This window comes from Coccidioides immitis (genome assembly GCF_000149335.2).
Source record: "Coccidioides immitis RS genomic scaffold supercont3.4, whole genome shotgun sequence".
Taxonomy (NCBI): Eukaryota; Fungi; Ascomycota; class Eurotiomycetes; order Onygenales; family Onygenaceae; genus Coccidioides; species Coccidioides immitis.
Window position 1 is genome coordinate 1,994,639 of NW_004504311.1, and position 25,130 is coordinate 2,019,768.

Sequence of the window (25,130 nt, forward strand, 5' to 3'; positions counted from 1 at the left end):
ATTTAAACAATAAGTCTGCCAGCCTTGAACAGCAGCTATTAGCAAAAAGATTACGTTTACGTCGCATATAACCATATTACTTTGTTTAGTCTCAGTTGTGCTCGCGTTCCCAGTCTATGGTAAACTCTGTTAGCGCTGTTGACTTTGCAAACATTCGATTGAGTTTGCGGGGGCATAGCAAAAGGAGGATTTCAGACTCACCTTTCAGCCACTTCTTCACAAATGCGATTTCTTGAGCCTGAACTTTCTTAATCCGATCAGGTGGGAAGTCTGGTGTAGTTTGGTTGGGGAAGACACCATTCTCATCCCCTAAAAGTGCATTAGAAGAATTTATTAAGCCGCCTATCTCCTCTTGGGCGCAATGGGTAGTACTTACAATGATGCACGGCGTCAGGAATCAAGATAAATGGCTTGTCGACAGTGCTTCTCCGTGGTCTGGCAAAGGTCGCGTGTGGGGTAGCTTCAACCCATGGGTCGGCTTCGCCGTCAACAATTGCGAGACGAGGGTATTCGATGTCAAATGCACCCCATTTGTTAACCCGCGAAACGTCAGCTTCTCCATGGAGGCCATAAGCTTCGCGACACATGATGGTAGTGTATTCGAGGTCGATCATTCGGGAAACCAAAGGTTTAATGAATTTTGGAACACCACTTCCCGTTTGAAGGAAGCCCCATCTAAATAAGCCACATCAGTATAGCTTGTTCCAACACTTTTTTCTGATCGGCGCCATAACCATGCAGGGTAGAATAGAGAATTTAGGAGAAAACCGCCGCCACTTACTCAGTGCAAACCTGATAATACCACAATCTCCATTCCTGGGTTGTGTCATCTCTCTTATAGAACTCTGGATCATGAGTCCCGAAGCAAGTGTCAAGGGTGCTTCCTCGTCTAAGACAAGGGGCAGCATAGGTAGTGTTGACCCATGCGGCATAATTGAGGAGGCGGTTCTTGAGTTTCTTGCCGTGCCGCCCATATTTGCCTGCTTTGATCAAGGATGTTGCAAGCTCCTTTTGCTCCTCTGATACAGGCTGCAGAAGACGATCAGTGGTGATCGTGTCACAATACTTGGCAAAGGTAGGCCGAGAAATATCGGGATCCCAGTTGGTACCCTGCCAGCCGGAAATTCCGAACGCTAGCACGTTTGCAAAATCATCATTGTGAGTCAATTCGCCAAGCCCGAAGAATTCCTTGAGCTGTTGGGTAACCTTAGGGTCTTTTCCGCGAAGAGCGATATTATCAACAAGGTCAACGAATGTCTGTGTTTGTTTAACGCAGTGCTGGGGGGCGTGCTTCCGGGTAGGTTCGTAGTATTGCCAGTAATGCCAAATAGCCTTTGTTACGCCGGAAGATGAGATTGCTCCCCAGAAGATATCTGGATACTCAACGCGAAGGAAAGCCTGATCATCGGCCCGTATAAGCAATTCGATCACGCACAAACCGAGAGGGTGGACTCACAACTTGCGCGCCAGCATATGAACCACCGTACAGGATATATGGGGTGTTTGGTGCTGTCAAATCTTTGTCCTCGAGGCCCTCGAACACGACATTCTTAGCAAAATATGCCGAATCCGCCATCGCCTGCTCGGTTGTCAAGAATCGCAGGTTCTTGGTTGAAAAGTCCTCTGTCGGAATACTTGTTCCATAGTAGCGGTGTTCTAAGACGACGCCAACTCCGTTTGTAGCCTGAGCGAGCTGACCCAAAATTCCCTTTTGTAAGAAGGGCAATCGGCCTAGGAGTTGTCAGTAAGGCGAAGGTCGAAACTGTTTTGTTTGCCTAGCCGCGTTATTTTGTTTACCTTCACCATCTGTCTCCCCGCCATGCAAAACAATCACCGGGCCACCGTCCTTGTAATGGCTGGCATCGAACCAATAGCGCAGCTCAAACGTCCCGTTGGAATGGGGTGCATATCTATCGTCCGTATGGAAGTGGTCAATCGGAATTGAAATTGTATGGGAAGGGTACAAGCTTGTCAGGTCGTCGCCAGCCAAAGCAGATGGAGCCTTCACCTGGTTGAGTTATCAGCGTCCACTCGTGGCTTTTCGTTCTGGTCAGCAAAGGAACGGTGATGCAAACCCTTGGAGTAAACTCGCCGATAGGGATGACAGGTGCGCGGGCATGAACCGCACTCGCCCACAAAAGTAGGCAAGCCCCTATTTTGAACACCATGGCGGCAAACAATATTCTTCAAGAAGACGAAGTAGCTGCCTGGAGACGTGCTTTTCCACCCAACCCCGCAAACCGGGATGGCCAGGGCATCGCACTCTTTAAGTACTGCGGCACAACTAGATACCATGTCGTCCAAGGTAACCCCATCTCGCTAGCGATCCTCCCCTCAACAGACCCCAGGCAAACGGGCGCGCGGCGCATCTTTTACGATGGCTTGGGTATCCACTAAGGTAGCACTGAAGATGATCCTTACCGCCGAATCTGTGTTGTCTGGGGGGTTTCGTTTCTCGCAATCCCTCCAGACACGGGGATGGCTCGACATCCCGTCCACACACAACCGCTGCCATCCGTTGCACTAAGCTGGATTGAGTAGGTTCCAAGTGCTTTCTTTTGGGCGATGGGCTTCGCAAAATTGACGTCGATCACCCGTCCTTTCTGTCATTGCAAATGCACTTTTTCCTTTTCTTTCTTTCTTTCTTTTTTTTCCCCCTCCAAACTAGCTACCATAAAGCGCTGTTGTCATTCGTCGCCCCAAGGCAATTGTTGCACAGCAGAGAGCATTTCCAGAAAACCTCATGTCCGCAAAAATTGATTGGTGGGGCTTGAAGGAGACCTGCACTTGACACCAAGTACTGAGTACGGCCAGTGGAAATGACGGCCAGCGGTCGGCTTGGGAACCGCGAAATCCCTGTCATCATAAGAGAAGCCGAGAACCGTTCTAGAACTCCCAGATAAACGGAGAGCATCTCTTTACCACCCTGCGAAGAAGGGCGGAGCTGGGCTTCACTCCAAACAACGGAGAATAAGCACCAAATGCCCGCTTTACAAGTGCTACCGAACGAATGCCTGGGAAATGAAAAGGAAGGGCTCGATTGCCACGGCTTCGGTTCGCGACTCGCTGGACGGTTGGAGCAACAGGGCCATCCTTGCATGCCGAATGGTCCACTCGCCTGCGTTGGTCTTCGGACCTACAAATTTCCGCTCAAGGCCGTTTGCTCGACTGCGCTGGCTGAACATACGCCAGGTGGCGCTATTCACTATCCATGGGAGAATATCCGCCGCTCGACAAACGCTTCGACGGCAAGTTCGCGATCCCAATTCCCTCAAGGCACAAATCCGAGACCAGCATTAATTGCATCCAGCAAAGATTCCGGCGTAATCATACATACACACCGATTGCTCGGGCTTGCATAAGTTACTACCATTTCTGGGTAAAATTAAGAGGCTCGCCTGGACGAAGCTCCCAGCGATTGTCAACCGAACGAATCAAAGACTTCTCCTCACAGCCCTGAAACTTTTGACTGTTCCACTGTCTGCGTGTTGAATACGGCGTAGATGCAGGCACTTCCATGGATCCCTTCAAAAGTGTTATAAAAGTGAAGACGTATTCGTCTGGCCTGAGCGTGCATGCAGATTGAATTCTCGCGACATAACCCTAATCGTGTTGACCGCCTCTCATGGTGTCTGCGTTTGATTTTTTTTTTTTTTTTCCCACAATCAGCCATTGAATCACGTCATTGAAGACATAATACCGAACTGTTTTAAGTGCTGAGTTCGAATATGAGCGACATCATGCCTGCGCGCCAAGTTTCCTTGCAGAAAATCCCGATGTTCGTTCTTCAAGGCTTCCAGTCGTGCAAACTTGAGTCTGATGCGCAAGGAAAAAAAAGTCTCTTTTTTGAGAACTGTACTGGAAGCGCTCTGTTCAGGACAGGAACTGCTGTAGGCACCGCCATGGCCCCTAAGGTATCTCCTCAGGTGCCATGGACCTTGACATCCATGAGTCCAAAATAACCCTGTCCCCAGCCGCTTATATCCGTGACATATGGAATAGGGAAAGGATGTTTCAGTCGGAATCGCGGGTGCTGAAATGAGAATGACGGCAACATCCCCCAGCTCACAAAGAAGCCACCGCTTGCGTTTGATGCCGTGAAACTTTGAAAGCCCCGACGCCCATATCCACGGCCTAAAACTGCCCAAGGGTATACCCGCCAAATGCAAGTCTCGGTCCAGTGGTAGCAAACAGCGCACATCTGCAGCCGATTAGTACTGTCTGTGACTGTAGACAGGATCCCCACCGTGTGACAGTTTTGTTCAAGGTACTATCCATTCGTTTGCTCCTGATTCCCACTCAATGATTAGTCCAATTGCAGTAGGTAACTATTTGGGAAATATACCCCTTTTCAACGTCAAATGATACCTTTGGAGCGTCAGTATTTGACTGGATTCTCTCTCTCTTTTTTTTTTTTTTTTGACATGCTGAATATCAGGTCTTATATGAGCACGTTTACGGATACTCCGTAGTTAATATAATATTGCCCCAATCCCAGGCCGGTAACGAACCGCGGCGCACAAAACCTAGAAATTTTGATGAGGCCCGAGCCCTGCCCAAGTTACAGGCACATATCGCAACTAAGGACTTCCGGAACGGCTGCCAGTTGGGTAACGATATCTTGCCGGAAACTTCTATCCTGGCTTATACTGCTCAAGGTCGTCATCTAGGAAGGATTGTAGATCGGCAATAGTTAATGAAAAGCTGGGTCATGGATCGCAGCCGTATTCCTTGATTCCAAGTAATGTAGAGATGCCGAATTGGTGGGCATACACATGGCTATCTACACAATCATTGATGTGGCCGTATTGAAGAGAAGTGCTGCCATGAAGATCTTGAACATCTCGACGGTGAAATCGGGAATTCTAAGAGCCTCCAGAAATTCACTCCCATCAAACTGCTCCCCACCGCTACATAGCTGTTAGCTATTTCGCAAACGGCTCCAAGGGCATCGACTATGTTACTGCCTCCCAGATTGAAAACTTGGCAACTATTTTGAACCCCGCATGCATATATTTATAACTCATCCCGATTCCTACACATATACAGAACGGTGAAGATGAGTATCTTGCTGCAGTTTCATCATAAATAGTATCTATAACGCCCTGGAAGTAGCTCAGATGGCTTGTTTGCCATATGTCTGGACCGTACGGATTCAGGCATCTGCATATCGGGACGATGACTCTGCACTTCGTAGGAGCATGCCGGATCTTGAATGGGCCACAAATTTCCACGAATCCTTAGGAGTTGATGTAGCCCTAGTGGTATGATTGTCTTGACGGCTCGTCCACGAGCCATGTCGACTTTAGTCTAGGCCGAAATCCGTGATTGCGTCCAAAATAGAAAACCAATGCAGCGCCCGATGTAATGGAATGGTTTCCGTCTCGGACCGAAACGGGACTCTTCACCATTTGAGGATGTTGACAATGATAAATTCAGAACCCCCCTCCCCTTTTTTCCCTTCTTTCTTTGGCCCCTGTACTATTGTCTCCTTTTTCCACAGATCGATATTCACAGATGGACAGATAACCTCGGTTGAGACATATGAAACAATCTCCGACTTTCAACCTATCACCCACACAGACGCAAAATCCTCTAGGATGACGGAGCGAAAAGGAACTGCAATGCTATATGACGGCCTAACAGTTGTGTTTCTCACCTTTGCCTTCCCAACTTCGAAAATCCACCCGATTCTCGCCCATTCGAAGGTGTCCGCAGAGTATGTCCACTGTTATGCAGGTTTTGATCAATCGACCAAGGCAATAATTTCGAGGGCGTCTGCAAAAGCCAGTATCAGTACCCCTCGAATAAGAATATACATTTGCTCTCAGCTAACTATACATTTGCTCTCAGCTATTCCTCGGTTATAACACTGTTTGTGCAGCAAAGACACGCTCCCTCCAACCATGCGGGTCTCTCAACAGTCGGTCACATCCTCAAATGAGGCGACCCCACTGGAAATCCAATGTACTTGCGACAGCACACAAGTACTCCGTACAGAGTAGGAAATCATCATTCCTTGAGGACCCCCCCCACCATAGCTCTGTGCCAGTGGGATGCGGGCACATCTGATCTGATCGTTGTTCCGTTGAACCGGGTGCATTATATAGTACCGAAGATAGCCTATATCAGCTTCTGCTGAAATTTCACATGTAGTCTTCCAAGATGGCACCCCCAAAAATGGTTGAGAATTGAATTTCTCATCGCTTACAACCTGGAGCTGAAGTTGACAAGCGAAAGAATGAAGCGGAGAGAGAGCAGCCAGGCTTGCTTCTCAAGCATCCAATCATTATCGTCCAAGCGAGCCAAGCATGAGCAAGAATTACTCATTGTGCATAAGTGGAGCCGCTAGTGGTTTTCAACTGGCTGAGGCTTGTCGATCCTGATTACCCGCATGTTACAGTTTGGCAACGGTTACGTATTGTAATTTCGGCACCAACATACAGCGGACCTTGACTACTCCTCTCTCAGCCGTGGGAATAAGCAGCGAACTTAACAAACCATGCTCGACTGTGTATATTTTTGATAACAGGAAGACAGAGTGAGGTAACAGAAGCGTTAACTACTCATGGTTACTCATTTATACAAATTGTTAGCACCAGATGCTAACCCTTTTTCATCCTCACCAAGCACAACTTTTGTACAACATGGGTATCTCATCTGAAGAGTAGACAATATAGATATAAATAATGAATGTAGATTCAATTGGCAACGAGTGTAAAGCTAGGTTTGAAATTGAATCGGAATGTGAGGGACTTAAGTCCAAGACAACCCAGGCAGTCAACTATTTGAGAAGGCAAGTCAACCTATCCCTATATCCTCAATCCGATATGCATCTGTTATTTTACACTGCCGGAACACATCTCACCAAAGGAGGCATGAAGACAACATCTCCAAGTGCTAATAGGTTTGTGATATTATACCATCTTGTGTTTACAACCTGTTTCCCCCTATGCTGTCTTTGGGCGATGCATCACATCATCCTTCACAGCATTGTTCAGGGGAGCGACGTATACAAGTGGGCGTATCTCAATTTTGTGAAGCAAGTTCTCCAGAAAGGTGAATAAAAAGGAAGAGCACCGTCTGGAGAATTCTAAAAATATGGAGCCGACATCATCTGACCCCTCCGTCACACAATTGAAGATTATCATATTAAGGTTTTAAAACATGCTAATAGCACCGTCACCGACAGAGCAGGAGTCTTAGCCTAGTCCACTACTCCCTCCTGACCTCTTCCCGAGCATTTCCCTCAACGCTGTGGCTTCACCTTCCCACTTCGCAACTTGCACTTTCAATTCATCCCGTTCCTTCGCAACCTGTTCAAGCGCCTGTTCCAACTGCGAAATACGATCATGCTGTCTCTGTCGAAATCGCCTGGCAGCAAGGGTGTTACGGCGGCGTCGATCCGCCGCAGCATCAGCGGGGTCTGATGAATCGAATCGTGGCTTCTTTCGACGCGAGCTGCTTGTTCGCGAAACACAATCAGGTGGGCTCTGTGTAGTTGACGACGTCGACGACCCCGAATTATGCTGAGGTGTATCAGAAGAAACACTGAGCGCTGCAGTTTGAACAGGGAGTTCAGTTGATAAAGACTGGTGAGCCTTAACCTGTTGAGGCTGACATGAAAGGCTAAGCAAAGAGAGCGAGTAATCATAACTTGTTGAAGAAGGGACAGGCCCGTTGTTGGGAAAATAGCCTGTCAAAACAATCAGAAGAGGGAATCTTTAACATGGAGCCGCGTTGAAATGTTGCAAGCTTACCATTCTGAAAATCAACTGCAAACTTCGGATTAAAATTGTGATAACTTTCTCCGCTTTTTATTAAACCGTTCGCATCCGCAACAGCTGCTGGGTGTTTTAAGGCGCTGGATCTATCAACGCTTGGTCCAGAAACTTCGGCATTTGGCATAAACTGCCCACCAAGGCTTCCCCCGCTATCGACATTCGGAAACTGTGCCCAAGCGGGCATAGGCGTAACACAATGCTCTGCGGGCCCATCAGCCAATGCGGGTGCAGAACGCAGCTCTCCCGGACCTCGATTCGGTCCTCCACCAGCAGTAATCGGAACATTCGCCAGATCTTGATAAAAATTATGCCCGAAATCCTCCGAATCCAAAATTAAATCACCTTGAAATCCTCCTCCAAGCGCACCTATCGCCCCATCCAATCCCCCATACGATAAGTGGTTGTCACCATGGTGGTTTGAGAACGCTGAATCGTTCAACCGCCCTGAGGAACAGGAAGGCGAGTTGGCTCGGAACGACAGTGGGATCCATTGTGGCTGACCAGGCTGAATAGTTGGGGTAGGAAAAAAGAAGCCCTCGAGGGCGTGCTGTGAAGGTCGCCTTTAGGAAGCGTGTCAAAAGGAAGCTTGAAAGGGAAGGGCGCAATCGCCTCCTCTTTATACAATTTGCCCTGGGCTTGCGGGGTGGAGCGGAAAGTTAGATCGTTCTGGTAACCCACGTACGGTTTCGTAAGGAACAGTAAAAATACAAGCCTCTGAAACAAGTCACGGCTGTACTTCCGTGCTCCGCACGGTGCTATCAAGCTTCCGGGCTTTCATCGGATTGAGAACTGTTTGATTGGAACTGCTGGGATCGTTGTTGCTGATGCAATGGGAAAGGGATCGTCTCAATTGAGCTTTGAACTACAACCAACACCGCAATGCCTATAGAGACAATAAAAAGTAATGAATAATATACATGCTTGAGATACTGAGTGAACAACATCCAGATCCGCATACTACCTCCTTCTGCTTGCACCAGGAGCATACCGGAGATTCGCTCTGGCAGTAGTGCCCTGCTTATGCACCTGGCTTCTCTTCTCCCACACTGAACTCCTACCTTCCGCAGCAGCCACAACCTCGTTCGCGACTCTCATGGCAAACTGCGTATCCCGTCTCTTCTCAGACGCATCAAGAATCCATTTGATAGCCGTTCGACGCCTCTGGCGAAGCGATAGTGGCTGAGGAATGGGCAGCGACATACCACCACCAGCAGCACCTTTTAATTGGCGGATTTTAATGAGTGGAGCAACAGAGTCGATGACTTGGGTGAGATAAAGGACAGGATTTAAAGGTAGCTGAGGGGTTGGTGGGCCTGGGAGGAGAGGGCGGGTGGGATTGACGGCTGGCGGAGGTGAGGTCCGGAGATGATCTAAGATCATATTCATATGCTACATTGACAAAAATATGTTCAGTCATTGTCTGGAACAGCCACTCCGCAATCATCAGACAGGGTGGAGAGAAATGATACACGCAAGATGAAGAACAGACCTTCTGGGCAAGACTCAATTTCCCATCCTTCATAAGCATCTTTGTAAACTGGTCCACCAGAGGCTCATATCGCCGTTTTAAATTTTCGGATCTAGGCAAGTCTGTCGATGGCGGGTCAAATTTATATCCTTTCTTTTCAAGCGTTGCAATCTCCCCAGCTGCAGCAATCATCTCAGCCACAGCAGCAGCGGATGGTTCCACTACTGAATTCTGCATATCTTGTTGTCTCTGTCGAGTGTAGGTTGAGAAAGAGCGAGATCCGCTGTTATTTTTGGCCGCAATTTCGTCTCGGAGAACTTTAGGCATATTCTTCAAGGCGTCTTTGTCACGTTTTAGGATCTAGCTCAATGGCAATGGGACGTAAGCTGAAGATTCGATGGGCAAGAAGCCAAAAGGACAGCACATGCTCATAGGAACAAAGCCAGGCGGTACTCACTTCTTCCACCGGCGTTCCCTGCTCTAATTCCGGTCCCCCAACATCACCGCATCTCTTGTTCAATATCTTCGCCGTCTGCGCCGCCTCTTCACTGACATGAGGTAGCTGATCCTGGTTTGGGCCCCGTGCCTCATCGGCACCATCCTTCCCGCTGTCACTCGACGTCGAATTCATGCGTCTTTGATATGATGTTGCCTGTGTAGTAGATATTAATCCGGCAAACGGAGACGTGCACTTGGTTCCACCGCAGCCTCCAATCACACCATTCCGAGCTCGAGCAGAGCCAGATATCGGGTAGGACGAAGCATGGCGAATTGCCGCCAGCAATTTAATTCGAGGCGGCATTCCTTTTTCTTTTTCTTTTTTTGACTTCGTGATCTGGGGCTTCGGTGTTCGCGAATTCGAGCTGAATCAAAATTCCGACGTTGGGCTATTCAGATATCATCGACGGCCCATTGGCGACGTCCAAGTCAAAACTCCAACAAAAGAAAGTTGGGATATAGTTGTAGAAGAGTCCAGATTTCCGTAACGACAGGTGAGAAAGGCCTGTTCTTTCACCCCCAGACAGCAAGAAGTGAAATGTGCAGCGCCTCTTTGGAACTCTACCATCAAAAGTTCAAATTTATCACGTGATATTAGCTCGACCCACGATTTTTGCATGTCCAAGTAACTAGTTAATGCACACCCGGCTAAGCCTATTTAATCTGTACACGACGGCTTTGTACTCAGGCTACTCTGTGGAGTCCTCCATAACACTTTAGAAAGACTCTACTCCGTATATGGAGTAGTTATCATAATACCCTGGGAATTGACTATCAACCCATCATTCATCGTGCCAGCTACGCGCAGCCACAAGCTGTATTTGAATTTTTCCAATCTTTCTTTCTTGAAACTCCTTTCCCATGACGCGCCTCTTCACCAGATTTTCAACGTGGTACAAACCCAGAACCATAACCGTAGCAAAACTTTCGACACTATCGCGGAGCCTCCGCTGACTTGGTTCGCTATGGCCCCAGAGGGAAGCTTGAAAATTGCAAAGTTTCTATTAAAACTGGCAATCCTCTCAAGACGTATATTATGATTCCTCCTGATGTCGGTCATGCCCTCCAAGCCCGCAACGGCTTTGGCCATACCTCCCTTGTGTAGACTAGCAACACTGTACCTTTATGGAAAACTGCACACAATAGCTCTTGATGGCACTGCGGATGGTTTCATGCCTATCAGTTGATATTGTATACAATATGCTAATTCTAATCAGTTCATTTTGCTGAGTTGGCAAGCACATCTATCCGGTCCAGATCTTTATCACTCACTCATCCATCTGAGTAACATATAATGTCTCCATTTTCTTGATTGTTTGACCGCTCAGCGGCTGTGAACAGTCGCCTGAAAGGGGGGGAGGAAGGGTAATGCGGCCCTCCTGGTATGTTGTTGTCTGCTCCTGGAGAAATATGGATATGAAAGCCCGTATCTTTGTTAAGTTGGCCTCAAGTGCTTTAGCCCCCCTTTAAAAAGTTATAGTCAGCTTTGCATGCTAAATCATACACTTCAATATGATTGAACAAAATTATCTCTTTTTTCCTTTGATCAATAGCGTCGCTTCCACAGCACATCTGTCTTTCGCAAATCCGGTCGCGATTGGCTTAGGTGCTAATTGAGGGTGGGTTGGGTGAGATCATCTCTCATTCATATTTTTCTAAACATACTTGGTGGTGTATTTCATACCTATCCGGGTTATCACACATAGTTTTTTGGGGGAGAGAACAGCAGAGTTAGGGTTGTCGGAATTCAACCTGCTTCACTATGACAAAGAAGATGTACTCATTGAGTCATTCTGCTTCTTTTTCACTTTCTCACTCTTTCTGAGGGGATTTGAAAGGTGCCAACAATTGACATGACTTCTGCATGTGGTGGCTCCATAAAAATGAGTCCTTGTCATCACGCTCTGTGATTATCTGACTGATATCAACAAAACTACTGCATATTGAGCTGTCGTGATTAACTAGTTAACATCAATGGAATAAGATTTATGATACCAAATGCTATTCACACAGAAATGCATATTTTATGTATGGTGGATGATGTGCATTGTTATTATAATAATTAAAAAAGAGAAAAAAGGAAACCTGAAATTCTGTCCTGGCTATAGGTAGCAGTTACACCAAACCTTTTCACTATTTTTATCCCAATCTTAACCTAACTACTAAGAACTTCTTTTCCACACCCACAGGGCAAAAGAAATGAAATACCGAGAAAATCAGAAAACCTCACCGTCCAAGGAAATAATGAAGCAAACGAAGGGTATCCAGGTCAGGATTTAGTGTTATGATAACGAAAAAATGATACTAAAATCTCTGTCGTGGTGACAGGACGCCCCTAGGGCTATGAGAAGGAGTATTTATAAAAAGTTTAAGCTGGGGAAGCAAACGTCTTGAACCAAGATGGAATATCCTTGGCGTCGTCCGGATAGACGTAGAAGGCAAGGGCAATAATCACGTACCTATTGTAGATAGTTAGCTCACAAGGTTTCCTCTAAAGTTCAATGCGAGAGATGAAGAAGATAGCAAAACCGGGAGGAATATCATTGGGAAGGAGAGGCGTTGATCTTACATTCCGAGACACAAACCCCCTTCAAGATAGTTTGACTTTCCATCCTGGATGAGCAAGGTGACCACCAATCCGGATACGAAGAATGCAACCGTCTCGAATGTCTGGAAGTGGAGTGTCATATCGCGATTGAAGATCCAACCCAGGATAACCAAGAAAGGTGTAACGAAGAGCGCGATTTGAAGACTGCTGCCAATGGCAACTCCAATTGCAAGATCCATCTTGTTTTTGTAAGCCACCACAATGGCAGTAACGTGCTCAGCAGCATTGCCCACAATTGGGATGAGAATGAGACCGATAAATGTCCTACTAATGTTTGCAGACTCAACAATATTATCGATAGTACCAACGAGGAACTCCGCACAAATTGCAACGGCCACTGTGACCACTAGTAGAAGAACTCCAGCGGCCCATGGGTTGAGAATTTGTGGATTGCCGTTCGTCTCCTCCACTTGGTGATCCTGAGATTCCAGGGCGGCTCCGGATCGGCTTTCAAAGAGATCCGAATGGGATTTTAGCTGGAAGTACAAGTACATAATGTACACAATGAGTAAGATTATCGCCGTTCCATGCGACAAAATCAAGATGTTGCCCAGAGGATCAGATTTGGATCCAGCTAGAGCGGCGTAAAGTGTCGCGGGGATAATCAACGACGCCGAAGCTACTGCCATCAGAGAAGACATTGTTGAAGCGACGGTTGAGTTAAATGTCTGCTCATGGTGCTTGATACCTCCAATGAAAAAGCAGCATCCCAAGACTAAAAGGATGTTGGATAGAATGCTGCCGAGCATGCTAGCTTGCACGATTCTGATTTCGTTCTTTTGAAGCGCAATAATACTGACCTAGTTTGGGCAAGGAGGTCAGTCAACGATGCGAAAACCCCGAAAGGAATTTCTGAGAGCACGAAATGGACACGTACAATAAGCTCCACTGCATTGCCGAAAGTCGCATTCAGAAGTCCACCAAGGGTTTCACCAAGAGTTGCGGCCAACTCCTCCGTCGCAAAGCTCAGCAGCGATGCAAGAGGAATGATGGCGAAAAAGTTAAGAATAAAGGTAGCAGTAGGATTCCATCCAGCCGCCCCTGAAGCCATACCCAGAGGCACTAAAACCAACAAGATATTCACATAGTTGCTAACCAAGGTAGCGTAACTCAGATAAAATGCCTCAGATGGCAGACGCACCCAGACCCGACGGTCACTTCGATACCACATTAGTTTATTGAAAACCGACGGCGGGGGGCTTGAATCGTGACCGTTAAGCAGGCCAGTGTGCTCGTTAGGGCCGATCGACCCGTTACCGGGCGCCGGATCAGGTTCGTGGTAAGTCGGCATCAGAAATAGAGCGCTCCAGAACGTAGAGGAAAAGAAGGAGCCGTGACGGCGAAATTGCGATTGGAAATTAGCCCTAGCTAACGGCCAATAACGTCAGGTAGGAGCAGGTGAGTTGACTTTGAACAGCGTATCCGTTTCGGATTGCGCCTCTGTTATCCCTCCAAAGAGAGGAATTAAAAGGAAAAAAAGAAGAAAAAAGAAAAGAAAAAACACTCGTCAATTATTGTCCTTCGTCTTGTGAATCTAATAACCAAGGAAAATGAAAGGAATGGCAAGGTTGATGTTAGAATTGTTCCGTGACTCCAGCACGGAAGACGACAGCCAAAGCCCCTGATATGACGTAGCTAACTAATTTGATGGTGATGAAACGGGATTGATTTAAAGAGAAATCGAGTCCATGCCCATAGCAGGTGGGGAGACAACGGTCACTGATAGGAAAGAAGATGACAGTTTGGACATACCCATGATTTGGGCTAGATGATTGATTTGCAAAAAAAAAGGGAGCTGAAGTGTGTGGACGCGGTCGTTGGTGGTTGGTGGTTGAGTCCGAACCAGATAAGTTGGCTAGTTAGTGGCTCTTTGTTTCTCCGCGCTCGAAAAGTGCCGTCTTCGGGATCAAGCTTCAAGCTGGACCTCGCTACTTGGCCGAGCTCCTGGTTCAAGCCAATTTCAAGTGCAAGCAGGGACGTCGGGCTGACTGCCTCTAGAGTGGGTCGGGAGAACGGGCGAGCGCTTCTTGAGTACAAGCTCATCAACCATTATTAACTAAGTTCCCATTATCCAGGATTTGTGTTCCAACTCACCAAGCCGGTTCTGATTGAGAAGCGGGGGGTTGCAATGACTAATTTGCTCCGGATGCGACCGTGGGTGAGGAGGGTGGAAGGGGTCAAAGACATCCATCGAGAGCGACCGCGCTGCCAGGGAGCATAGAGCAGCACCGCCATGATACATATGTAAGTGCTGCCCGGCCACAAGCGCGAGAACGTGGCTTGAGTGCGCTGGCCTGCACAGCCCCAATTCGCCCGCCGCGGAGCCGCCGCTGATTGGAGCCACCCAAGCCCCCTTGCTGAGCTGCTTCTGAGATCGCCAGGATCCGCGTTGACCGCCCAACCAGAGGCGCAATCGATGAGCGACTGGCTGCGCCGTATCTCCGGGAAAAATGAATAGATCTGGAATGCCTGCGAAATTTTTGGAGGAGCTGTCAGTATCACCACGGCCATCGTCCGGAATATACACATACCTATGGAGTACTCTGTCTCAAGTGCATCTAGTAGTAGCGACACAGGATACTTCTCCGTACTCCGTATGGATACGAAGCTCGGGCGAGGAGTTTAAAGCCACCGGCTTCATCAAACCCTCAAAAGTCAAGCCGTAGCCCGCGGCCGCCTCCCAGAAGGGCTCAGCCACAACCAGCGTGTCAGGTGCACTGCAACCATGTCGTTGATCTCGTCCAAGACTGTTGGAAACGATTGGAACGCCTGGAAGCACGAAGGGCGGAGAATATCAAAGTCGCAAGCTGCAGTGTACTCCGTGGACTTGCCTCGATGAACTGTTCTCGTCTCTCCAACCCCATGAGGCACTCCATGCCAAGCCCAAGGGCCCCTCTATCCTCCTCATCTTTAACGAGTTAGTTGGTACATCATTATCTATGGAGTACCTTCTCGCCAACACAACTCCTTCAATGCCACGCGCGGAAACAACTTTGGGCAAACGCCCGATCACTAGGTGACAATTTACCGATGCAAGGATCCCTAGATGACCCAGAACAAAGAATTACGAGTTTTGGAAATATTGCCTCAAACCTGGCTTGAAGAGAATCTGATTCCATAAGACTACTCTGCACCTCTTCCACTACCTTTACTCTGTGAGACTCTGCCTGCACGGACACGAAACCCTGGTGATCTTCCTCCAGAATGAGGATGGCCCGGATAATGCTCAAATTTAACAATAAGACACAAGGATTTGGGATGGCTACCGCTTTGGCTACAGGATGGTCAATGTTTACAAGCTTTGGTGGCTGATGTCCCTTGTAAAGATAAATAGAATACGGAGTAAACATGGTTTCAAGTCGGCACCAAGGGGGGGGAACTTGTCTACCTACCCAGGACATTCGGTAACAGCACCAATTGGAGAAAGCAATTTCCAGAGGCTTAAGGTGGACCTGGAACTCAGAAGGGTGAGACGATATTCTGCTTTCCTAGCCAGACACCACGGAAAAGCTCCGTACAATCCCAACCACCTTATCGTCCCCTTAGGGCGCACTTTGTAAAGATCACACACTTCTACCACAATTGGTAGACTGTTGTCGAGCCTACCGAGCCATAGAAGCAGTACATTCACATGCCGCACTCATCCTCACGCATTTGGATTCAGATCGACGTAGAATATCGTGTAGCAATATATACAATATATACATGACGTACAGTAATCAGGTTATCTCGTCATACATAAATCAATAGAAGGAAAACCATATTGCCATAAGAAGGGAAGGAAAGGAAAAGTCACGAAAAAGCCACCATATAAAAGCCCGAAATATAAAATATGTGGTAATTGAGTGACCACGTTAAATATTGTCCCAGGTGTTTTAATAGATGCTCCCTAAATTTATAAGATAAATATATGTTCTTATTTGCACCTGGAGAAAAAAGTGGTGCGACTTAATACTTTGGTCCTCCGCCGAGGCCTAAAATCATGTCAGTCAGGGACAACATATGTGGGTATCTTCCGAATTCCCACATGTGACGGTTGCACTTACAAGCTGCATATGCGAGGTACCACGTTCGACTAGCACCGCCATCAATCCAACCCATATTGAAATTTGGCTGGGTGAAAAATTTCCAAGAGGCTTCTGCGTCGATAATTGCCAGGTTGGCATAAAGAACTCCCCTCCACCCACCTTCCACGGTATCAGCAGGCTTGGTTGCATTGGGAGCAAACATTGCATTCCATTCTTCTCTCACAAACTCACTCCGCCGAGTATAGGCCGAAGCGGGGAGGAGAGGAAGCATATGTATGCTAAGGAAATATACAGTTAGCATGTAGTTGCGGTTTGGAGTTAAAATGGAGTACATGCTCACCCTTGAATATACTCCAAGTTCGCTCCAAAGTATGTGGCATGGTCGCATTTATTTTCAAACAGCTTAAGACTATTAGTTAATTATTGCAAGGATTTCCTCAGGCAAAGAAGTGACTCACAATCCCAGTGACTTTATTATCAATGAATTCCTTTGGCTGATTAACATTGCTTCTGCGCATCAAAAAGTAGCTGTCGAGTGACCTGTAGAGGATTCCCAGCATCAAATTTCCTCGAGCCTCCATGCTAGCATCTCCACTAGTTTTACCCCACATCTTCAGAGCGTACGCAAACATGGTGTCTTCAGAGGTAGATTCTTGGTCCTTGCCATCGATCGAGGCAAACAGTCCCTTGGCCCATGAATGCCCATTGAACCAGTCGAAGCCTCGTGAAAACGGGAAAAGTTCGTCAGAAACGGAGTTTGATGCATCGCGGACCAACATATTAACCCAGACTTTATTGGTATCGAGCCATGACCGATCGAGGTGTCCAATTATCGCAGCTGTCAAAATGAAATACCCGTAGTGGAAATGGTGATCGTTGTAAAGAGTGTTTCCAAAATCGAGGTATATATCCCCAGTTTGATATGTGCCAGAAGAAACCGCACCTTTCCACACAGTGTCATAGACAAGTGGATGTTTCTGCTTGTTTTCCACAAATCTCGCAAATGATTTTTTCAAAGACTCTAGAGCTCGTGACGCGAGGCCGGCGTCCTGTAGCAATTCCTGTGCAGTGTATACTGCGCCAGCAAATTTCCCCAAAGCTTTCCCACTAAAGTACATACTGTCCAGATTTGTCTGGGACTCCATGTCTTGGGACAACTCGGAAAGAGCGACGGCCTTTATCTGCTCTTTTGCGCCTGCTGACAGCGAAGGCTTTCCTGGCATTCCTGGCTTCCAGGGTTCGAATCCTATATCAACAGGCAGATTTGGTTCGATCATGGTCCACGAGTCACCCACGCAGGCTGTAGCTTGGCCCTTAGTGGTCGTTTGCAGTTTCAAATCGGTTTTGCGTCTCTTTGAAGAATCGTCGAATGCTTCAACATGGTGAGGCAGCGCAAACATAAGCAATGGCGTATTGTCCGCATTTTTTCCAGCCTTGGTCCAAGAAAACTGGTAAGTTCCCTGATTCCCTGTGACTGAACCCGCAATATTCGCAGCAGTCGGGTAAACACCAGCGGATCCATCGTAAATGCTGTCACCGTTCCCAGGGTCCTTAGCAACTTGGATGAAGCCATTAAAACCCTTGGAACCTCGAATAGTGTTGTTGGACACAAGAACCAACTTGGGATCCGCTCCATTTTCCGGAGTGACATACAGGAGCCAGTTTGCGCCATCCTGGAGGGAGGCCTTGTACTTGAAGATACCATCCTTGGGGCTGCCGGCCGCATCTACCTGCTTAAACGACACCTGTGACTGGATTACGGGCTGTAAGTTGTCGTATAGACCCGTTACAAATCCCATGCCCTGGACCAGTGGAAAGGATGCGCTCGCGTCCGAATCCTTCTGAGGTCTTAGAATGACATTTGCAGAGAAAGCTTGGGGGTTTGAAAGGCTTAGAGTAGTAGAGTTCTTAAGTTCCTCAGCCGACAAAATGATCGACTGAATCCCGACAGGATTGGCGTAGAACCTGACTGGGTTGCCAGGAATAACGTCACTTCGTTCACCGAACACCGTTTGGCTCGCATCACTATGGGAAATGGCCAAGCCAAAGCTCCCCGTAGGGTTTGCACCCTTGGACCATCCGACTGAGTACGGCTGGATGAACGAGTAGCCGCTCTGATTGCCTAGAAAGAAATTGGCGTAGAACTTGTTGGTGGATATCGGCCCGGGGGCATCCGTCTATATGTCCTAGGTTAGCATCATTCAGACCCAATGAAAGTGAGAAACTGACAATGTGATCCTTGCGGACAGGATGACCATCCCTTTTTGGGATATTGGCGGGTATCTGGTCTTTGGAAACAGGGAGAAACACATTCTGCGAAGCCATGCTTGGCTGGGATGTGGGCGAGGTGGAAGAACCTATTCCAGTTCCAGTTGGTGAGGTTGGGCGTGTCGGGCCTGTTGGTCCTAACGTCGTGGTCAGGGTACGATCCGAGGATGTGTTGAAATAGCTGATCGCGGCTTGAATGCGGCTTGGAACACGGGGAGTTGGGTTTTCTGGTTTTGGTGGTTGCCGGCGGGGTGATGAGAAGCCAAGCTGAGCCTGAGCTGGTCGAGCCCAGTTTTGGGTTGTTGGCGTTGGAGATATATCCCCGACCGGCGATCTTTGTAAGGCGGAAGGCTGTCATTGCGGTCAACAACTGCTTTTCTAGAAACACGGAATGGAATCAATGTGGCGTAATGTCTTACTGCGGAAGTTTCCGTCGATGTCTCCAGCAGGGAAACTGCCCGGTTGGCAATTGGTGGCACACGAAATAAGGCTGTCAACGGTACGTCGCCGACCCGAGTGGCCGGATCCAGTGACAAGGGGCGGGATTCTGCACTAAGGAGTATCCCTAAAAATATCAGCACGGCTTGGGAGAGCCACATCTTTGTAAGCTGGACTATGTTTCACACAGCCCCGCGAAGGCCCGCACGCCAGAAAGCGCCAGAAGAGGAAGAAGAGAACGAAGCGCCGCCAGACAGAATTGCCGAAATCAGATGCAATAGCAGCAAAGGGGGAGGTGCACTTGCCCTTCGCGGGCCAAACGAGACTGCGGGCGCCTGCTTTATAAGGGCTGCAGAGGGTGCGAGTCCACGTATACACACACCCCCCCACCACCACGGCGCGCAGTGGGGCTGCGCTGACGGTGGCAGCAGACACCAGGCCACGAGGCGTAGGAGAAACCATACTTCCAACCCCTGGGCTCCATGCTGTGGGGGATGGCGGACGGGGACGCGGAAGGAGTGTAGAACCAAGCAACTTGGAAATCTGATACAGAAGGAAACCGGCAAGAGAGGAGCAAGAGCGTTGTGCTGGAAGCACAAACGGTTCAGATGAACATGGCCAGCTCCGTCACACATGACAGAGAACAATTGAGATTCAAAAATACTTACCTCTTTGGGAAATATTCGATGAGCTATTGGCCTTGTGATGAACTCGAAACAGTAGCACTGTTGTTTGCAGTTGCGAAGATCTGCATCCCAGGTGCCGGCCTGCTCAATTTATATGTTTTCTGGGTATTCGAAGGAGTGCTGCGAGATAAAGACCAGGAATCCTGCGTGGTGTTGCCACATGGGGAAAACGCCGCGCGAGAAAGCAATCATAAAGCCTTACAAGTTACTGGCACAGGATGTCACTGCTGCCAGTCTGGTGATGGGTGCCCCTCGTCTAGCATCGATGGAAATGGGCGCAGAAGCTGGATTTCCGGTCCCGGCTGACGCTCGCATCCACTTTTAGCTGGGCGGCGGCTCCACCTTCGTGGGCCTGAGATCATCCTGAACGCTCTCCGTTCATCCTCGAGAAAAGGAAAATGAGGGTTGTTGGAAAAGTCCAACAACTCAACGGACAAACTCGAGATCGAGTCAGCCATCGGTTGATGCCAAGTCGACACGCGGAAGCAGTTAAAGGTCCTGAGGATTGTGAGGTGATCTGCCCCGTTCTACGGAGTACGATAGTACCGGCTCCCGGCGCCCAGACCTGGCGTCCCACGTGATTCCCTCAGACGGGTCCCTGGGCTTGGAGCGAAATGAAAACCAGCTCATCCCACCCGCAGCCCGTTCTCTTCCATCGAGTAGTCCGTACAGGTGAAAGCAACGAATCATCTGATATAATCATGTTCAGCCTTGACCTTCCATCAAGCCGAGCCTGAAGGTGGTTGGCCTGAAATACTACGGCACCCCGGCCACGTCGCGCGTGTAGAAGGCCCAAAAAGGTCGCTCCTCGCATCATCCGCGCCCATCATCCTTAATCGCCCATCCAGATCGCAATCTCACGCTAAAACGATCGACACATTCCCCATAGCCTCCCGAATGATCGTGCCCAAAACAAGCAGTCACTTTTACCTTGCATATAAAGTATACCAATGCTCCGTAATAGCTATTTACACATGAGGCCTTTGTATCGGCTTGATAACGCCTTGTTTCACCATCAAGCGGGGCTTAGTGCTGTCCTGGAAGACTTCCTTGGTAGTCCATTCTGGACCTATGGGTACACGAAGAGATCGTTCGTATTGTTGCCTGGACTCGAACGGATGGGGTAGCTGAGAAGCAAGATACTTGGTGTTCTTTGGAGAATCAGTACCAAAAAAAACCCAGAAGATAAGAAAAGGAAAACCGGGCACACACCTTTCTCACCCGCTTTTCGTTGATAATCACTCGATCCAACTTTGCGTCTTTTCTGTTAGCAGGTTTTATCCCCTCGACGGTTTTAAAACTCCGCTGGGCCTTAGCCTCTCTCTTCTCCTTTTTCGTGAGGCCAGAGCCTGTCCAACTGCCCCATCCAGGCAGAGTGTCTTCAACGATCTTATCCCCTTCATCCTCAATAGTCTCAAGCTTTTCCTTGGTAAAGGCCTCCAGGACTTCGTCGCCGGCAAATGCTCTCTTGACGAGCTCTTCGTTCTGAAGTAAGATCGGGACGCGTGACTCTTCGTCATCGGAAACGTCGTCCTCGTGTCCACCGGGCTTCTGGCGTTGTTGGGTGGCAGCCTTTTCTTTGAGAGAACCATTCTGTTTTGATTCCACTTCCTGTTTGGCTGCGCCAGTGTTTTCAATAAGGGTAATATCCATGCTACCATCCACCGCTCCTTTCTTCTTCCGTGACCGTTTTGTGCCTTCTGATAGCCATGGATTTATGTCCGTGTCTGCATCATTAGGCTTAGATTTGGTCTGTGCGCGCTGCTTGTTGCGGAGCGAAGCCGCTTGCGCCCGTTGTTTGGTTTTCCCGTTTGTTTTACCATCCACACGAATGTCAATGTCATCATCAGCCTCAGGTAGATTTTCATCGTCAGAGGTAGGCTCTTCAAACTCTTGTCGTTTCGCCACGGGCAATTCTTTGTTGGAGGTGCCTTGATCACTCTTGCCGAAACGCCGCCGGCCTCCATCATCGTCTTCTATTTCTGATGCTGACTCTTCCCCAGCGAACTGACGATTGAGTTTCTTGATTTCGGCGTCGTTGGCAGCCTTTCGAGCAGCCTCGGCGTTTCGCATAAACTTCATGGAAAGTAACTTAGCATGCGGCCCTGTGAGTTCTTCCTCTGCAGCCCCATCACCCTCCAATTTCTCCAGTTTTCGCTGCAGCCTTCGGACCTCATCTTCCGACTCAGCTTCATTGTCAAAAGGATCGATATCATCTTCTTCCGACTCCGAACCCGATGAGCCCGTGTAACCTTCCTCCTGAACTCGCTTCCCCTCTATTCTCCTCTGTAGCTCTTCTCTTCTGCGAGCTTGCTCAGCTATGCCAGCACGTGCATCCTCATCCCAGGCTCCGCGTCCCGTTTGCTTCACACTCTTTGCCCATTTACTCTCACGGTGCTTAGCGCCCATTCTCATCTCTGCTCTCAACCGATCAGCTCGCTCCCGATCCTCTTCTTCCATATCTACTCCGGCCGCGGCTAGAGCATCCCTTTCACGTTGTTCCATTCTCTCTCGCTCCTTTCGATGAACACGCCGATAAGATTTACTCTTGATCTTTTTAATTCGCTTTGCGCGTACTTCTTCTCGGAAAAGCAATTCACGCGCTCTCCGAAGCTCGTTGCGACGGGCTTGCAGCTCTTCAATGGAGAGCTTATTCGTTTGTAACTTTTCGAACTCTTGGATACGATCCTCCGCATCCTTGCCATTCGAACTTGCTAGGCCGCTTTCAACCAGGATATTTTGGATTGTAGTTTCGAGGTCAGTCCTCGGTTTTGAATCCGTCACCTTGGCATTTTGTATGGATGCGGTCTCTGGAAGCGGGAACGACAGATGTTCCGCCCGTCGATTTGCCTTGACGGTGTCAATCCACCTGTCTAATGTTTCTTTGCTCTTTTGGTAAGCAGCAGTCCGATCGAGGCGGTCTTGTTCGCGTTTAGAAAGAGGGACATCAAGTTTCCCCGGAATCCCACCGCTTTTGCTCTTCTTTTCAGCAGTCCTAACATGAAGGTGCTTTAAGGAGCCTTTCATACGAGAGTCGGAGATCGTAGGCAGCAAATCGGCAACAGTAAGCTTTCGACTTGATATCAAGCCAAACTCTGTCGGTTCACTGCCTTGGAGGGTAATGGAAGTGCTTTGACCGGCTTTCTTTTCGTCTGAATCTTCCGATTTGAGTGCATTAACAAATCGTTGAAGCTTCGACAGGCCGCGCGTATCAGTAGCACCGTCATCTTCGGATAGAGATAAATCAGATTCATCGTCCTCTTCACCGTCGCTTTCCGTGCCTGTAGAAGATTCATCGTCACTCTCTGCGTCCTCCTTGCCATTTTCTTTCCGCGCTTTTGCGGCAGATTTCCGTTTCTCTTCTTCTGACTCCTCCGCGTTCATATCCCATGCAGCGGCCAGATCCACCGCGTCATCCCCAAGATCATCTTCCAGTTCATCTTCCAGTTCATCTTCGGAGGGACTCTCTTTGCCATCCCGCTCGCCCTCAGATAGGTCGACACTCTGATTTTTGCGTCCGGGCTTGGATGGTGCTCTTGAGCCTTTCCTTGTCGAGCTGGCACGAAAAGTAAAGCCTTCGAACCTCTCTTCGTCGCTCGACCCAAAAGCCTCATCACTGGCAATCTCACTATCATTTTCGCTATCCACTTGGCCTATCCTCCACTCGTTGCCCTCGCTGTCGCTTCCACCGTCCTCGCTAAGGTCCGACTCCTCTGTTTTTCTTCTCTTAGATGGAGCTTCATCATCATCGGCGTCTTGGCGGAATCCTCGCTTGCGTCTGGAATCATGATCATCGTCGTCGTCCCCGAGACGGTGTAGTTTGACACCAGACTTCTGGGGGTATTCACGTTCGGCGATGGCTAGTGCATCAAGGCCTCTTCCGAGTTTGCGTTTTCCACCGCCGGATTTGGATTTCGGGGCATCGTTCTTGAGGTTATTCAGGACGTTCGACCGTCTTCCTGGCATGGTTTAAATATGTCCTCTCATGCGGCTCTTTAAAAAAAAAAAAAAAAAGAAAGAAAGCACGGAGAGATCGCACGAATTCCGAGTCGTGCAGCAACAACCTCGATATTTTTTATTTTTGACGGTCTTGCGCTTGTGGAGCTTAAAACTGATCCCTGCAGCTCGGAGGTTCCCGCGTGCTGATTGGCCGAAGGTTTGTCCGCAAAAAGTTCCCAAACTGATCGCTGGAAATCCTCGTTCGGTTCATCTCGCCTTATCAGACCCGCCACTCGCCGCCGTCATCCTTTCATAACGGTCCGGTTTTTCGACTGTCCATTGCGAATGATCAGAATCCTTTCTTACGATCATGTTTAAACCCACTCAATGCCTCCAGGCGCGCCTGCGTCTGACTACCAAACAAGTCGGCCCCGGCTATTACAAGGGTAACCGCACGGGGTCCATGGGTTTTTTCGGTCGGAAGAAGGGCAGATACGTGATCGATTGGACGAAAGTGCGAACATACGTTGTCCCCGAAGGCCTCACCGAATTCAAGGTTGGTGCATTGCCCATGGTAGTTGAAGTTACTGCATTGAACTCGGGCTAATGCCTTTTTTTTTTAACCACAGCTTACACCTTTCGTGACCCGACGCATGGAGCCGACACGGAGTATCTACACAAAGAGGTTGCAATTGCCCAGTGGCAAAGAAGTAAATGCCCAAAGAGCATACGACGGGAAGGACTTTTTGCAAGAGTGGGTGGAAGAGAATGACGAGGAGGTGGCAGAACTCAAGCGGCGAGAGGAAGAATTCAACGAACAGTCGAATGCCGAGAAGGAGAAGTGAGCGGGTGATAATCCGTCTATACCGAGTCAACATTCATTTCCACGTCGCGAGAGAAAATGCCCGACTCTTCCCGGCTCAATGAAGCGTCCTCGACGGTCATTTCCGAAGTCGACGACACTTCTCTTAACCTCACTTTGTACAGTAAAAACGGTCATTGAGTGCATATGGCGAAAATTAGCGTTTGCGGATATATTATCATGGGTCTTGGTTATGGCGCCTTGTGATGGGTAGTTTTTTAGTCAAATGAAGACATGTTCCTAACCATACTGCATACAAAAGCATACTACGGAAACCACGCTTTACATTCTATGTAATTGGAATCATATTTTTGACACGTATCCGAGCCTTTCATGTATTCTATTTACGAGTGAATCCAGTCATCGGTGGTGGGCTCCGTTTTGCCAGTTCAGCAGGGCTTGGTGAAGTTGTGGCGAGCTCAGCTAACTGCCTCACGGTGGGCATCGAAGGGGCACGCCCCATCGTCGTCATAAATCGGATGCAATCCCACTGTAAGCTCGTCCAGCTTCAAAACTCCAGCACCTTTTCCAGATGTACAAAGAGTGTGCTC

At 48.6% G+C, this 25,130-nt stretch overlaps 12 protein-coding genes across 12 annotated transcripts; 3 read left to right on the plus strand and 9 right to left on the minus strand.

Moving 5' to 3' along the window:
• Positions 1 to 28: 28 nt before the first annotated feature.
• On the minus strand, positions 29 to 2,626 carry CIMG_04983 (extracelular serine carboxypeptidase). Its single transcript, XM_001245541.2, has 7 exons — positions 2,076 to 2,626; positions 1,798 to 2,008; positions 1,457 to 1,731; positions 782 to 1,398; positions 377 to 675; positions 202 to 309; positions 29 to 114 (listed from the first exon to the last, which is right to left on the minus strand). The coding sequence occupies exons 1-7, from the start codon at positions 2,166 to 2,168 to the stop codon at positions 92 to 94; spliced, it is 1,626 nt and encodes a 541-aa protein (XP_001245542.2). The 5' UTR covers positions 2,169 to 2,626; the 3' UTR covers positions 29 to 91.
• Positions 2,627 to 2,981: 355 nt separating this feature from the next.
• Positions 2,982 to 3,362, plus strand: CIMG_11451 (uncharacterized protein; the record flags this gene model as incomplete). The annotated part of the gene is made up of 1 exon (XM_012358459.1): positions 2,982 to 3,362. One exon carries the CDS (start codon positions 2,982 to 2,984, stop codon positions 3,360 to 3,362), a length of 381 nt encoding a protein of 126 aa, XP_012213882.1.
• A 1,715-nt stretch (positions 3,363 to 5,077) lies between these two features.
• CIMG_04984 (uncharacterized protein) lies at positions 5,078 to 5,864 on the minus strand. The gene is made up of 2 exons (XM_001245542.2): positions 5,842 to 5,864; positions 5,078 to 5,778 (listed from the first exon to the last, which is right to left on the minus strand). The coding sequence occupies exon 2, from the start codon at positions 5,296 to 5,298 to the stop codon at positions 5,083 to 5,085; it is 216 nt and encodes a 71-aa protein (XP_001245543.2). The 5' UTR covers positions 5,299 to 5,778; positions 5,842 to 5,864; the 3' UTR covers positions 5,078 to 5,082.
• A 1,265-nt stretch (positions 5,865 to 7,129) lies between these two features.
• Positions 7,130 to 8,349, minus strand: CIMG_11452 (uncharacterized protein). Its single transcript, XM_012358460.1, has 2 exons — positions 7,761 to 8,349; positions 7,130 to 7,696 (listed from the first exon to the last, which is right to left on the minus strand). The coding sequence occupies exons 1-2, from the start codon at positions 7,966 to 7,968 to the stop codon at positions 7,203 to 7,205; spliced, it is 702 nt and encodes a 233-aa protein (XP_012213883.1). The 5' UTR covers positions 7,969 to 8,349; the 3' UTR covers positions 7,130 to 7,202.
• A 237-nt stretch (positions 8,350 to 8,586) lies between these two features.
• Positions 8,587 to 10,265, minus strand: CIMG_04985 (30S ribosomal protein S7). Its single transcript, XM_001245543.2, has 3 exons — positions 9,710 to 10,265; positions 9,274 to 9,612; positions 8,587 to 9,173 (listed from the first exon to the last, which is right to left on the minus strand). Exons 1-3 carry the CDS (start codon positions 10,052 to 10,054, stop codon positions 8,742 to 8,744), a joined length of 1,116 nt encoding a protein of 371 aa, XP_001245544.1. The 5' UTR covers positions 10,055 to 10,265; the 3' UTR covers positions 8,587 to 8,741.
• Positions 10,266 to 10,532: 267 nt separating this feature from the next.
• Positions 10,533 to 11,432, minus strand: CIMG_04986 (uncharacterized protein; the record flags this gene model as incomplete). The annotated part of the gene is made up of 4 exons (XM_001245544.2): positions 10,533 to 10,751; positions 10,872 to 10,926; positions 11,023 to 11,214; positions 11,416 to 11,432. 4 exons carry the CDS (start codon positions 11,430 to 11,432, stop codon positions 10,533 to 10,535), a joined length of 483 nt encoding a protein of 160 aa, XP_001245545.2.
• A 686-nt stretch (positions 11,433 to 12,118) lies between these two features.
• CIMG_11453 (calcium/proton exchanger) lies at positions 12,119 to 14,114 on the minus strand (the record flags this gene model as incomplete). The annotated part of the gene is made up of 4 exons (XM_004446079.1): positions 12,119 to 12,209; positions 12,320 to 13,158; positions 13,236 to 13,726; positions 14,111 to 14,114. 4 exons carry the CDS (start codon positions 14,112 to 14,114, stop codon positions 12,119 to 12,121), a joined length of 1,425 nt encoding a protein of 474 aa, XP_004446136.1.
• Positions 14,115 to 14,122: 8 nt separating this feature from the next.
• Positions 14,123 to 15,708, minus strand: CIMG_13409 (uncharacterized protein; the record flags this gene model as incomplete). Its single annotated transcript, XM_001245545.2, has 5 exons — positions 14,123 to 14,352; positions 14,453 to 14,847; positions 14,950 to 15,075; positions 15,218 to 15,266; positions 15,387 to 15,708. 5 exons carry the CDS (start codon positions 15,706 to 15,708, stop codon positions 14,123 to 14,125), a joined length of 1,122 nt encoding a protein of 373 aa, XP_001245546.2.
• A 310-nt stretch (positions 15,709 to 16,018) lies between these two features.
• CIMG_04988 (endo-1,3-beta-glucanase) lies at positions 16,019 to 19,311 on the minus strand. The gene is made up of 6 exons (XM_001245546.2): positions 19,074 to 19,311; positions 18,616 to 19,005; positions 16,845 to 18,563; positions 16,727 to 16,788; positions 16,405 to 16,664; positions 16,019 to 16,332 (listed from the first exon to the last, which is right to left on the minus strand). The coding sequence occupies exons 1-6, from the start codon at positions 19,251 to 19,253 to the stop codon at positions 16,307 to 16,309; spliced, it is 2,637 nt and encodes an 878-aa protein (XP_001245547.2). The 5' UTR covers positions 19,254 to 19,311; the 3' UTR covers positions 16,019 to 16,306.
• A 395-nt stretch (positions 19,312 to 19,706) lies between these two features.
• CIMG_04989 (uncharacterized protein) lies at positions 19,707 to 20,084 on the plus strand (the record flags this gene model as incomplete). The annotated part of the gene is made up of 1 exon (XM_001245547.1): positions 19,707 to 20,084. The coding sequence occupies one exon, from the start codon at positions 19,707 to 19,709 to the stop codon at positions 20,082 to 20,084; it is 378 nt and encodes a 125-aa protein (XP_001245548.1).
• A 662-nt stretch (positions 20,085 to 20,746) lies between these two features.
• Positions 20,747 to 23,744, minus strand: CIMG_04990 (small nucleolar ribonucleoprotein complex subunit Utp14; the record flags this gene model as incomplete). Its single annotated transcript, XM_001245548.1, has 2 exons — positions 20,747 to 20,929; positions 20,991 to 23,744. 2 exons carry the CDS (start codon positions 23,742 to 23,744, stop codon positions 20,747 to 20,749), a joined length of 2,937 nt encoding a protein of 978 aa, XP_001245549.1.
• Positions 23,745 to 23,988: 244 nt separating this feature from the next.
• CIMG_04991 (MRP-L27 domain-containing protein) lies at positions 23,989 to 24,852 on the plus strand. Its single transcript, XM_001245549.2, has 2 exons — positions 23,989 to 24,273; positions 24,347 to 24,852. Exons 1-2 carry the CDS (start codon positions 24,088 to 24,090, stop codon positions 24,560 to 24,562), a joined length of 402 nt encoding a protein of 133 aa, XP_001245550.1. The 5' UTR covers positions 23,989 to 24,087; the 3' UTR covers positions 24,563 to 24,852.
• The last annotated feature ends 278 nt before the right edge of the window (positions 24,853 to 25,130 follow it).